This window comes from Hypomesus nipponensis, chromosome 15 (assembly GCF_054491055.1).
Source record: "Hypomesus nipponensis isolate SF chromosome 15, ASM5449105v1, whole genome shotgun sequence".
NCBI classification, from domain to species: domain Eukaryota; kingdom Metazoa; phylum Chordata; class Actinopteri; order Osmeriformes; family Osmeridae; genus Hypomesus; species Hypomesus nipponensis.
Window position 1 is genome coordinate 6500266 of NC_140375.1, and position 14164 is coordinate 6514429.

At 54.6% G+C, this 14164-nt stretch overlaps 1 protein-coding gene across 1 annotated transcript in view; it reads left to right on the plus strand.

Annotated features, from left to right (window-relative positions):
* The window catches only part of kmt2a (lysine (K)-specific methyltransferase 2A), a 35774-nt gene extending 22423 nt beyond the window's left edge, over positions 1–13351 (plus strand). The window contains 11 exon segments of the mRNA XM_084673542.1: positions 54–3138; positions 3326–5839; positions 5951–6019; positions 6664–6740; positions 6954–7133; positions 7301–7375; positions 7476–7650; positions 7983–8090; positions 8339–8422; positions 8567–8696; positions 8912–13351. Coding sequence (XP_084529668.1) covers positions 54–3138; positions 3326–5839; positions 5951–6019; positions 6664–6740; positions 6954–7133; positions 7301–7375; positions 7476–7650; positions 7983–8090; positions 8339–8422; positions 8567–8696; positions 8912–9187 — 6773 coding nt within the window. The 3' untranslated portion in view covers positions 9188–13351.
* The last annotated feature ends 813 nt before the right edge of the window (positions 13352–14164 follow it).

Sequence of the window (14164 nt, forward strand, 5' to 3'; positions counted from 1 at the left end):
CACGGCCACATTGAACCACAGTCCTCCCTCATACCAGTCTCTGTCCTCCGCAGACGGCTCGTCCCAGGCGGTCCATGAGATCGTCACGGTGGGAGATCCCCTGCTGAGCTCCAGCCTGAAAAGCATCGGGTCTCGGCGCCACAGCACCCCTTCGCTGTCCCCGCCTCCGCCCCCCCACACGGCCAGGCACAAAGGTCCGGCCTCCACCCCGCCAGGACACACGCGGCCCCTCCCCTCCCAGACGCGCGCCCTCTCCTCCCCCCCACCGTCTCTCTCGCGCCCCTTTTCCTCCCCGCCACCCGCACACGCCCGGACGCTGTCCTCCCCCTCCGTGTCCCACATAAGAACCCTCTCGTCCCCCACATCGTCTCACGCCCGCCCCCTCTCCTCCCCCCCTCCGCTCATCCCTTCCCCTATGAGGGATCCGGAGAGGGCCCGGGGGACCAGCAGAGACCCGGCCCACAGGGAGGCAGAGAGGAGCCGGCAGCCCAGGGGAGAGCACAGCCTGAGGGAGGCCGAGAGGAGCAGGCTGCCTAGCAGAGACCCAGGGATGAGGGGGGCAGAGAGAAGCCGGGGGCCTGGCAGAGAGCAGAGTCTCAGGGAGGCCGAGCGGCCCAAAGGGTCCAGAGAGCCAGCCCAGAGGGACTCTGAGAAGAGCAGGCAGCCCAGCAGAGACTCGGGTTTGAAGGACATGGAGAAAGCCCGGCCAGCCAGAGATCCAGCTCTCAAGGAGCCAGAGAAAGGGAGGCTGTTGAGTAGAGACCCCAGTCAAAAGGACACAGACAAGGGTAGGCCTTCCAACAGAGACCCAGGCTTGAAGGAGTCAGAGAAGGGTAGGCCGCCCAGCAAAACCCAAGGTCTCAAGGAAACAGAGAGGGGCAGACAGCCCAGCAAAGACCTAGGGAGGGAGTTTGACAAGAGCAGGCCATCAAGCCAGGCCCAGAGGGACACAGAGAAGGGCAGAGCACCAGGCGGAGACCCAAGCTCCAGGGATTCGGAGAGGGATAAATCATTCAGCAAAGACTCTGGTCCTAGAGACGCAGAGAGAGGCAGAGCACCTCGAGAACAGAGCCAGAAAGACACAGAGAGGCCCAGGCCCTCCAGCAGAGAGCCAGGCCAGAGGGAGGGAGAGAAGGCTAGGCCGTCTAACCGGGACACAGAGAGAGGCAGGCTGTCTAACAAAGACCCAGGCTCAAAGGATTCCGACAGGGGTAGACCACACAGCAAAGATCCAGGCCTGAGAGACATGGAGAAGAGCAGACAGGCTAGTCGAGAGCCAGGCTTGGCCGAGAGGTCTAGACCAGGCGGTGGAAGTAAGAGCCAGGGCCGGGAGGCCAGCTCTGCGAGTCCTGGAGCCCAGCACAGACCCTCCCACGGCCAGGCTGAGAGGAAGGCCGAGGCTGGGGGGAAGGAGGGCATCTCCAGGCAGGCTGCTGGAGAAGGGAAGACCCCCAGGCTGGGCACTGGAGGCCCGGGGTTGGCGAGTGTAGGCCAGGCTTCACCAGTGCTGGGCACAGCCATACTGACCAGCCACCAGAAGGGGGGAAGTGCCAGGACCGAGAAGAGCAAGCAGGCGGGGAAAGACACCGAACAGTCAGGTGGTTTGATGGTGCTGTCACGCCAGCGCCCCCTCTCCACTTCCACACCCTTGCCCAAGGACGGCACCCCCGCCCCCCTGCCCAAAGACCGGTCAAACCCAGGAAAGGATGGGGCCCCGGTCACTAAGGATGCTGGGAAGCCCGTCTCCCCCCAGCGCACCTACGAGCGGGTCGGAGGGAAGAAGACCCTGGAGTATCAGTCCGGGTCCGCGCCCGCCGCCGCCGCGCTCAAACCACTGTGGTCCTCCAGTACCATGTCTGAGGATGACATCAGCAGACGAGGCTCCTCACAGGCAGCGCCGATAACTGTCCCCGCCGCCGGTCACATGACCACCTCGGGCGCCAAAGACAAGCCGACCCGAGGCAGGATGGGTGGCAGCAGGGAGGTCTCCAAGGAGAGGGGGGAGAAGCCCCCCCACAACAGCAACAAGACTCTTCTGCTCAACAACAGCACCAAGGCCAGCATGGCCCCCACGGCCCACACCCAGACCCCCCCCCAGATCAGCAGCAACAGCAAAGCCCTCCCGGTCACCAACAGCTCCAAGGCGTCTGGGAAGGTGGAGGTGGAGAGGCATGAGAAGGAGGCTGCAGACAGCCGCTCCTCCAGGAACAGGGAGAGGCTGTCCAGTCCGGAGAGGAGACCCAGCCCCAGCCTGGAGCCCAGGCACACCTCCACCCCGCAGCCCCCAAATGAGCTCCCCTCCAGGGACAAGAAGAGAGCCGTCAAGGCCTCTCAGCCCCAGCTAAAGACGGACCCCAACGGGACCAACACTATCAGCAGCACGTCCTCCGACTCCTCCTCCACCACCTCCCTCACCACCACCTCCCCGGCCGGACAGGGTACCGCCAGGCCCCGCGCCTCCTCCCGCCCGCCCCTGTTCTCCTCCGCCAGCAGCTCTGAGAGCTCCGAGTCCGAGAGCCAGCCCCACACCGAGCACCCCCCGGCCCGCCCCCAGCGCCGCCTCCTATCCCGCGGCGCGGAGGATGACCGCGAAGGACCCGAGGCGGACCGGGATGACGACCACGCCCTGGAGGATGACGGGAGCCTGGACAAGCACCAGGAGGACGACAGCGACGGATCGGGCTCGGCCAAGCGCCGCTACCCGCGCCGGAGCGCCCGCGCTCGCTCCAACATGTTCTACGGGCTCACGCCCTTCTATGGCGTGCGTTCTTACGGCGAGGAGGACCTCCCGTTCTATGCCAGCGGGGAGGGGCTAGGCCCCGGCGCCGGGGCGGGGGGAGGGAAGAAGAGGAGCGGGGGAGGCAGGAGGTCGGCAGAGGGACAGGTGGACGGGGCAGACGACATGAGCACCTCCTCCTCCTCAGGGGACAGCGCAGAGGAGGAGGAAGGCAGCCTGAACCCCAAGGATCCCTACTACTACAACTTCACCAGGACCATCGTCACCCCTGGGGGGGGCTTGCCCTCCATCGAGGGCATCGACCAGTGTCTGGGGAGGGGCTCCCAGCTGCAGCGCTTCCTGAAGGACGAGGAGGAGGAGGCAGTGAGCCGGGGAGCGTCGGAGGAGGGCCTACCCCACATGTGAGTACCGCACCTCAGGATGCTATGTAACGCAAACCGCTTAGTCCGTTTGTTAAATTCAAATGTGAATTCTAATAGTGCCTGTATAGGGTTAGGGTACAAGTCATCACATTGTGCCTGACTACTTTTCTGAAGTCTCGCATTTCAGTGTTTCAGCCAAATATTTCTTCCTTTGTCCCGCCTCCAGGAGCTTGAGCCAGCAGCGGATTGGCCAGCTAGACGGCGTGGACGATGGCTCCGAGAGTGACGCCAGCGTAAGCACCAACCCCACCCCGACTACCGCCACCGCCGCTGCTCACCGGCCCACGGGTAAGAGGAGGGGCCGGGATCGCCATGCCGACAAGCGAGAGCAGGAGGCCGGGAAGGAGGCGGAGACCACCAGCCGCGGAGCAGCAGGGGGAGGAAGCAGTAACAGCCGGGACAGCAGGAAGAGCCAGAAGGACAACTGCCTCCCACTAGGAGCCGTCAAGGGTCAGGGATCACAGGGTCAGGACCCCCTGGAGGCCCAGCTCTCCCTCAGCACCGACCTGCTCAAGTCCGACTCGGACAACAACAACAGTGACGACTGTGGCAACATCCTGCCCTCTGACATCATGGAGTTTGTCCTCAACACTCCCTCCATGCAGGCCATGGGGCAGCAGGCCGAGCCCTCTTCCTCAGACATCCTGTTTGAGGACTTCCCCCAGCCGCTGGCGGGGGCGGAGCCTGTGGAAGGGGGCGTGGCGGGGGTGGAGGAACCGTACGGACTTCCTCTGGAGTTGCCTTCGGACCTGTCGGTTCTGACGACCCGCAGCCCCACTGTGAGCAGCAGCCAGAACCACTCAGCCCTGCTCTCGGACGGACCCGACCGCTCCATGCTCGCACTTTCCTCCAATCCCGATGGGCTGCCGGGGGAGAAGGGCGGGGACAAGAAGAGGGGCGGTGCCGGGGTGTCTCCTGACAGCCAATCAGATGCGGGAAGCAGAGAGTCCCAGGTAACCGAAGGTCACATGACACCCGAGCATTTCATCCCAAGCCCTGCCATTGGTCAGGTGGTGGATGGGAGCAGTAACCAGGATGTGACCAGGAGCTCTGGTACCCCAGGCCTACCCAGCTCTCCCTCCCTGCCCCTCCAAGGCCAGAAGTATCTTCCTGCCACAGCCACCGCCAGCCCTGGGCCTTGCCCAAACCCTGGCCCCTCCCAGGCCCCCAGCCCTGCAATCCACACCTCCTCCCCTCACCTCAAGCCTGGCCCAGAGAAGCTCATTGTGGTCAATCAGCACCTCCAGCCTCTCTATGTACTTCAGACCCTGGCCAACGGGGTCACTCAGAAGATCCAGATCGCCCCTTCCGTCAGTGCCACAGGGGTGATAGACACCAGCTCCTCGGTGCTCAGCTCTATGACCTTGACCACTGGCCTCAGCTCTTCCGGACTCACCACCTCCCAGTCGCTCTTCCCCGCCAGGGGCAAGGTCCTGGGTGCCATGCCCCACCACTCCCACATCCACGCCTTCACAGGCACCACCCAGACTGGCTTCCAGACCGGCATCCCCAGCACCACCTCTGGCCTGCTCATCGGGGTGCCCTCCCAGGCCCATGACCCCCACATCCTGGTCACCGAGGCGGGCCGACCCCCGGACATCCGCCCCAATGTGGCCATCGTTTCCAGCCCGTCCTCCATCGCCCCTTCCCCGGCAATCCTCGCATCCGCACATGGCAAGAAGCGTCCCATCTCCCGCCTCCAGCCACGAAAGACCAAGAAGCTAGCTCGCAGCCGCAGCCAGCCCACACTGGCGCCCTCGGAGGTGGGCCACTCCAACATGACCCTGATCAACCTGTCTTCCCCCCAAATCACCGCTGGCATCCCTGCCCAGCCAGGAAGCCTGGTGGAGCTGGGCACCCTCACCCCTGCCAACCCCTCGTCCCATCGCAAGGTGCCCAACATCATCAAGAGGCCCAAGACAGGGGGGGTGATGTACTTTGGGGGAGCCCAGGGGGGTATACTAGGCCCCGACCCCTCTACCCACCTGTTGCCATGCACCGTGGCGAGTCTCAACCCCAACCAGTCTGTGTTGAATGTGGTTTCCATGCCTTCCAGTGCCGGCCCGGGTCTCCTGGGCCCCGGCTCAGTCTCCCTTTCCACCCCCATCCTCAGCTCCTCTGACATCACCGGGCCGATCAGCAACCTGCTCTTCAAGGCCGGCCCCCACGGGCTGGGCCTATCGGATCAGCCCATGGTACTGCAGTCAGGGGGAGGGGCTATGATGTCACAGCTGGGCAGTGGGGTCCAAACGAGCATCGCCTGCGTCCTGCCCTCCCACCAGACCTTCAGTATGGCCGTGACCCACCAGGGGGAGGCAGAGAGCAGTATCACCCATGCCCAGCACCTGGACCCTGGTCATCCAACTCATGGCCCTATCCCTCTGGCTCCGGCCCCCAGCCCTGCTTCCATGGACCCAGCCAAGGGCCGGGTGGTGGGGGTGTTCACCCAGCAGACTCCTCCCTCACAGAGCTCCCGCACCACCCCCATCTCCAGGGCTTCAGAGAGCAGGCTGGAGCTGAGGACCCCCTCACGGACCCCCACCACAGGGGGCCCGACGGCCGGGAAGTCCAAGCAGAAGGCCAAGAGAAGCAGGCAGAGTCCGGAGAAGACTAGCGGGAAGAAGCTGAAGAGCTGGCAGGCCGACGCTTCCAAGGAGAGCCTGAGAGACGCCATCACTGGGTGAGACTTTCTTGCAGTCGAAAGTTCTAGTATTGGGTGGTGCTGAAGGAAATGGAGACATTTGTTTTTTGAGGAGAAATTCATTAATTGATTCATCTCTACTACTTGCAGATCCAGAGATCCTATCTCTCCAGAGCCAATGGAAACTTGCAGACCATCTGACAGAGGCACCAACAAGAGGTGGGGAGTAGATAATCATTTGAATTATTTTATAATATTGTTGCTGGTGTCAGTTGACAATGTTGGTAGATAATCTTGTATGTTGTTGATAAGTAATGTTGAAAGATAACATTGTTGCTCTCAGTTATAGCGATGCACCGAAATATATGTGTATGTATAGTTAGGGACCGTCAACAAAGTGACAAGTTGTTTTATTTAAATGGCAATAGCTGTTTATCCATTACTCCTGAAACTTTCAAAACAAACCCAATAACAATGACACATGTTGCACACCCTTTGGTTTGTCCATTTTAATCTCACACATTTTTATAGAAATAGTTTTAACATTTTAATTTCAGTAGCTCTTTGGGCAAGTGACCTACTAACCTCAAACTATTTTCAGGTTATCCGTGAATGAGCGTTATGTAATACAATCCCATTAGATTTCCATTTTCAGCTGAGGTGATTTTCCATCAGTATTTCAAACAAGGGAGATCATGTCAGCAGTGTGGTTCAGAAATGTCGTGAAGAGGGAGGATGGTGCTGATTCAGAAATGTTAGAAGTCATTTTTGGTTTGGGGTTTTGGCCAAGTGCATCATCCTGAATTTTAGTTTTGGCGCAGAACATTCATTTGAGTGCATCCCTAACCATGTGTTCTCTGCAGTGTGTACGGAGCGAGGAGAGCCGAAGCTCCAGCTGCCCTGACTGGGCGAGCGACGGACGAGAGAGGCAGAACCTCCGGTAGGTCCTTCCTGCACAGATACACTGGAACAGCTGCTCTAACCCCCTCCCTCAAACCTCCTCCCCAGAGAGAAGCACAGAACCGCAACCTTACAATGTTGACGTCAACAATGAGAACGTCCTCCCAGTCCTCGTGCCTGTTGGGGGAGAATGTTTCATGTGGACCTAGGATCTCAGTTCTAACCCTGACCTCGTGTTCCTGCTGGGTTCCAGGGTCGGCAGGCCTGCAGACCCAGGGTGGAGCCGGGGGTCCGGGGTCTCTCCTGGTGGCCTCCCCCCCAGACCAGAGGGGAGGGGGCAGAGACTCCCCCATGGAGGCCAAGCCCAAGAAGGGCCTCATCTTTGAGATCTGCAGCGACGATGGTTTCCACATCCGCTGTGAGAGCATAGAAGGTAGGCCCAACTCCGACTAGCCTCTGACAGTTGGTCATTACACGCAATGGACTTGGTGCCCTCTTTGCGCTTAGGAACTGCACTTCAAATGTGAACTTTCAAGATGTGTGATGTGTAAGGTGACCTGTCAGTGCAGTTCTGACTGTGTCCATCTTGTCTGTCTGCAGAGGCCTGGAAGTCCCTCACTGACAAGGTCCAGGAAGCTCGCTCCAACGCCAGGCTGAAAGAGCTCTCCTTCGAGGGTGAGTGCATCACCTTGTTCCGTCACCATGTTCACACGTAGCCCTATGTGTAGTCAGATTGTCATTCTAAAGAACTACATTTCCCAATGCTCCCCTGCAGGTGTGAATGGGCTGAGGATGCTGGGCGTGGTCCATGACGCTGTAGTCTTCCTGCTGGAGCAACTGCACGGCTCCAGGCACTGCAGGAACTACCGCTTCCGCTTCCACAAGCCTGAGGAGCCCCACCCGCTTCCTCTAAACCCCCACGGGTCGGCTCGCGCTGAGCTGCACCACCGGTAGGGCTGGACGCTGTACACACACACACACGTTTTGTCTTATCAGTCCTTGTGGGGACTCTCAAATCCAGTTTACCTTAACCCCTACTTTAACCTTAACTCTAACCTTTAAAGCCTATCCCTAACTCCTAACCCCAGCCCTTAATGTAATTCTAACCCTTAACCTAAAACCCCTTAGAAACTTAGATTTCTGGTCCCCACAAGGGTAGCAAAACCAGGCCACACACAAACATGTGCACGCACGCCTACACACTCAAACACTACTTAGCACGCACAAAATACCATAGTGTGTGTGTGTCTAACCACCGTCTGTTCCATCTGTTGCTCTCCAGGAGGTCTGTATTTGACATGTTTAACTTCCTGGCATCCAAACACCGCCAGCCCCCAGAGTACAACCCCCTCGAGGACGCAGAGGAGGAGGGGGCGATGAAAGCTGCCCGGTGAGTCCTCTCTCCCCTGGTCTCTCTGTCACCTGGTCCACTCTCCCCTGGTCTCTCTGTCACCTGGTCCACTCTCCCCTGGTCTCTCTGTATCCCCGGTCTCTGTGCCACCTCCCCTGCCTCCCCTCTACCCTGCCTCCTTTCTGCCCTGCCTCCTTTCTGCCCTGCCTCCTCTCTGCCCTGTCTCCTCTCTGCCCTGCCTCCTGTCTGCCCTGCTCCGTGTGTCTGACTGCAAGTTGTTGTTGCAGGAGAACCTCCAGCGTGGACCTGCCTCTGGCTCAGAGGTTCAGGCAGCTGAAGACCTCCTCCAGGCAGACCGTGGGCGTCTACAGGTGAGGCCCTGGACTCTCCTGTTAGAGTGCCTCTCATGGGCCACAGATTATAATCATAAGAATAATGATGAGCTAGATTTCACCACATCAGAGTAGTGTGAAGGCCAGGGATCACTTCATGTTTTGTGTGCATTTGTTCTCTAGGTCTCCTATCCATGGCAGGGGCCTCTTCTGTAAGAAGACCATCGAGGCAGGAGAGATGGTGATCGAGTACTCGGGCAACGTGATCCGCTCTGTCCTCACAGACAAGAGAGAGAAGCTCTATGACAGCAAGGTGAGGAGGGAGGGGAAGGAAAAGGGGGAAGGCACGGTAGAGGGGGGAGGGATGGAGGGAGAGGAACTTTTGTTGTGGTGGGAAGGTGAGTGTGAACTTTGACCTCTCATCATGGACCATCATTCTAATCCAGTAACAAGTGGATCTTTCCTTTTTAAACAGTATCCTGCGGCCATCATCACTCTCACCCTCTTGTCTCTGATCCTTCCTCACAGGGGATTGGCTGCTACATGTTCCGCATCGACGACTACGAGGTGGTGGACGCCACGGTGCACGGCAACGCCGCCCGTTTCATCAACCACTCCTGCGAGCCCAACTGCCACTCGCGTGTCCTCAGCGTGGACGGCCAGAAGCACATCGTCATCTTCTCCAGCCGCCGCGTCTACCGGGGGGAGGAGCTGACCTACGACTACAAGTTTCCCACCGAGGAACCGGCCAATAAGTTACCCTGCAACTGCCGCACCAAGAAGTGCCGCAAGTTCCTCAACTAGACGCCACCGCCCTCCCGTCCTACCGGGAGTTGGAACTTCTCAGACGTTAACCGGACGTTCTCCATAGATTCTCCTGCTTCCGACGCGGAGCTGTGGTCCCTGTGTCTTCATATGGGGGGTTCTATAGGGGGACAGTGGGTGTGTCTGTAGCGGGGGACGGTGACGCTGTGGTGAGGGTCTCCTGGACGGAGGCTGGGCAGCACACTGATAGGAAGGACCCAGACCAGGTACTGGCCCAGATGGCACACGTCTGGGCCCAGTCCAGGTTCTGGTCCAGACCAGTGCTCACCCAGTGTCTGTTCTGGTCCAGACCAGGGACGACACCATCCAGGTTCTGGTCCAGACCAGGGATGACCCCGTCCATCTTCGGACCCCAGCCCTCAGCCTCTCCAGGCCTCTAATCTGAGTGGGGCCCCTCTGTGGAAGAGCAACAGATTATCGTGCCTCCTTCGTTGTTTCTGTTTACTTTGGATGGAGGGAGGATTTAGGACAGGGGAGACGGGGGGAGGAACAAAGAAGGATAGAAGCAAAGAGCCTTTACAGAGTTTGTAGTTTTGAAACCGTTTGAATCCTTTGAATAACAAGAAAGAATATGCCCTTTCCATGAGGAGATAAAGCATTGCCTCACCCTCCATATTTTTCTAGAGGAGAGATCTTTCCTTGTCCTATCTGTGATGCTCAGGGAGGGTCTGGATGTCGAGCGCATAGAAGAAAAAAAATTGCCACATTGCTAAAAGAGTTCAGTTTATACACCAAAGTGCAATTTTGAGGAAGGGACTTTTACCAGTCAATGAAAGTACAGAGAGGAGCAAGCGAACTGCTGCTGGCCTCGCCTGGTCGTACATGCCCCTCCGTTGCTGTCCCCATGTGAAAGTCCTTCAGGCCTTCAGAATAGCCATGCCAATACCCCACCCCAACCCCTCTCTCTCTCTCTCTCTCTCCTGGGCTGTGTGTTGTAGACACTGTACATAGTTGCCCATGCTTGTCCACAGCATCCTGGTGGAGCTGCATAGCCTGTAATCAACACCAGAGGGCGCTGTGGGGAGCTAGACGACAGGGCCACGGAGACCTCTGTCTGTCCGTCTGCAGGATGTTTTTAAACTGTAGTTGTGTTGCTCTTACTAGACGATAGCCACGAGTGTACTTATGCTAGAGCCGTAGACATAAACTTTAGACGTAAAAAACGATTTTAGGGAAATAGAAGGGTGGGTCATTGGATCACATCCCCGGTTCTGACTGAACTAGGTGGAGGTTCTGGTGGACTGACCGACGAGGGACTAGAACTTGCGTAGTTCTGTTTTTATGGTTACTTTTGCTTTAGTGAAACATTGTCTATGTATTTTATTTTTTATTTTTGCATAGGAACACGTGACCAAGGCCAGAGCCATTGATTGGTCCAGCACTGTACCAGTGGGGTAAAGGAGGAGAGTGATATCTTGTGAGTGTCTTTGGAAATCAGATTTGGAACAATGTCTTGAATTTACAGCATTGAGTACCAAACGTCAGTTTAAAAAACCTTCATACGAAGAGTATCTCCATCTGTTGGAGAAGAGAACCAGCTCATGGCCTATATTAATAATAACCGTTGACTATGAAATAATATTTTTTTTTATATGTATGAAAATTAGTCTTTTGAAGTCTTGTCTGTTATCTGTCTGGTTTGTTATGGACAGGGAAATATCATGCTTGCTTTTGAAATGTAAATAATATGTATATTTTTCTATACGAAAAGACTAAAAAGCACTCACTAGTGAATAGCACTTAATGACGATGGTATTTATATTTTTAAGAAAATCGTATTTATTTTATTGCCATTTTTGTAGGAACTAGAGCGGTTTACAAACACTAATGCTTGGGCTCAATTTTTTTTTATTCAGCTGCCTTTCAACATGTGTGTTCTTTTTGTTGTCGTTGCTTGTCGTTTATTTTCTTTGTAGCCTGAATGTTTCTTTGATTCCAAAGACTGATGATGTGGCTTTGTCCCATTCGCTGAGAGCAGTCCACCAGTAGCTCGATCCACCAATAGGAATCATTTGTTCAGTCACGGCGGCAACCAATGGCATCCTAGCATTGTGACGTTCTTATGCACTTGAGGGAGTCCAGAGTGCTGCTCTATGAGAATAGCTGACACCTCTTCCCTTCCGCCTTACTGATGATGATGATGATCTTCATCCAACCACACAGTCCCAAGCCCATCCAGATCTAGCCACAACCCTGACACAGTCTTACTTGGTCAGCTTTAAGTCAACCCTCACCATCTCCCCAATCTCTAGCTGTGAAGATATGCAACTTACTAGTCAAGTCACCTCCGTACAGGGACCATGTCCCTCACAAGTCCTTGCTTTCCTCCAGTTAGACCCAACAACCTCCCTAGTTCTGTCCCAGCAGCCTCGATCTGGCTTTTGCCGGTCCATCCTTTCAGGGATCCAGTTTTGGTCCAGCTCACTCCCCGTCCCCCACCCCTGACGGACCACCCGCAGGTGGGGTCCTGAGTCCTGCTGGGTGCTGCTGCTAAGGCCCGCCATGAATGTACAAGCCTAGACCAACCTGACTCTTCATGGTGACGGTTATCATTACGTTTGTTCAAACCGTGATCAGAATGGTGAAAAGGACAGGGAGGGTGACCTCACAAGCCCCGCCGGGGGAAAGGGACAGTGGAGTTCTCTGGCTAGCCTAGCTACGCTAGTGTCGGTACAGGCAGGTCACACACACAGAGAACTTACTAACTATCTATCACACTTGCGTTGGTTGGCTAGCGAGCTAGTTGCTGCCATCTGAAGGGCTCCGTCTACGACTCTCTACTCTCCAGATTTAACGCAGTCCTGTGTTTGATACCGGGTGACAAACAACAACAACACATTATTTCACCACTGTTTTAGATCCAGTTCCTGTAGTAGACTCTGTTGTTATCTGGTTGTCATAGCAACATACCACCTCTGTGGTTCTTCATCTGTAATTAACCTATATTAAGATTACAATATATACACATACATAGTAGTTAACTTGTACTTCCGTATCTATACAATATACAGAATGGACATACAAATTTAGTAACAGTAGCCAACAACAGATCTTTTAACAGTTGATAGCAATGTTTCAGTGTACTCTATAATGGTTTTGTGTTACAGTATCAACTTAGATAATAGCTAATGTACAACATTTTGTATATTAATATCCAGTACCAGTTTTCCTGTGCCTGTGAACGTTCCCTTGACGTTGAGGGAACATTGCAGATGTTTAATTTTGGAAAAGGAACGGTATTTATGTCATGAGAAATGTAAATGTGTAATGTGGTTGTGAACTTCTTGAGGTCAGCCATCTTGGATTTTTTGTGTTTGATTGTTGTAGTGAATATTTCCGTTTTTATTTCTTTCTTTTCTTTCTTTTTTTTTGTTGCATTTTTAACAGGGATTATTTTCAACTGCTTACTTGATGTGGTAGAGAATCCAGTCTGGAGGTTTGTGGAGACCAGACGGGAGAAAGAGATCTCCACCAAAACCATGTTTCGCTCTCTCTCTCTCTCTCCTCCATCTTGTCAACTTGTTGGGCATTGCACCCATCACGTACTGTTGTACACAAACTCACCAATGATGGTAGCGAGGAGAAGCATTTGTATTTATTTATTTTTTTGTGTAACTTTCAGAACAGCTGTGTATTGTTCCGTGCAGGTCGAGGAGTCTGACAGCCCTTTTAAATTGGAGGGGGGGCGGGGGGAGAAAGACCTGCTTGTCTGCTGTTTCATTTCCTAACGGGTCCTCATGTTAAGAACGTTCTAGAATGTTCATGTTGTGTGTAGAACATCATCAGTGGGGGGGGGGGGGGGGGGGGGTTGTGTCTTTTCTTATGCCTTGAACATACTGTATCTATTGTCTTTCAAACGCTTCATCATCCACAGCTGTCCTACATCAATGATGATGATGATGTCAGTGATGTTTTCCCCTCTGCGTTGCTCATCAGTGTTCTCTCAGTGCTCCACAGGAAATGAAGGAAATGTCGAACCACAATAGTAAAAACCACAAAACTACTTACGGTTGAATGTAAAATTAGGAAAACAAGAATTGTAAATAATTGTAAAAAGAAAAGTTTCTAATCATGTTTATTTTCTATGCACTTTTTTATTTAAGTGATAGTTTAAATAATAAACATGTCTCCTTTACTCTACCATCAGACTCCGGCTTCATGTTCTTTGTCCGTGGACCAACACAGAACGTCCCAGTCAGTAGCATCTACAGTTCAGATCAGGGGAGGTCTGACTACAGTACAGATTAGAGGTGGTCTGACTACAGTTCAGATCAGAGGAGGTCTGACTACAGTACAGATCAGAGGAGGTCTGTACAGATCACAGGAGGTCTGACTACAGTTCAGATCAGGGGAGGTCTGACTACAGTACAGATCAGAGGAGGTCTGTACAGATCACAGGAGGTCTGACTACAGTTCAGATCAGGGGAGGTCTGACTACAGTACAGATCAGGGGAGGTCTGACTACAGTACAGATCAGGGGAGGTCTGACTACAGTTCAGATCAGGGGAGGTCTGTCTACAGTTCAGATCAGGGGAGGTCTGTCTACAGTTCAGATCAGGGGAGGTCTGACCACAGTTCAGATCAGGGGTCTGAGTTATTTTGGAGTGTTCACATATGCGCAATATGCTGACTAAGCTGAGTTTGTTTGGAGGGCTGAAAGGCCGCCTCCAGTCCAAAAACCTCTAGAAACAAAGTCTGTCTTCAAACGGTCCACCTGGAGAGGAAGCATTGGAGTCTGGTCGTACGGCTTCAAAGACCCGCTCTGACACCCCCTACTGTGACTCATACTGTGACAATCTGGCTCATAAAAACAGGGTTGTAATGTTGAAACACAGTCAGACCGTGTGTCAGATTACTGCTGACATGTCACCCCTACATCCTTAAACAGACTATGTTGCAGTAGACGACGATGTCAGAACAACAGACAGAACTGCAACCGACCTTCACATAACGACA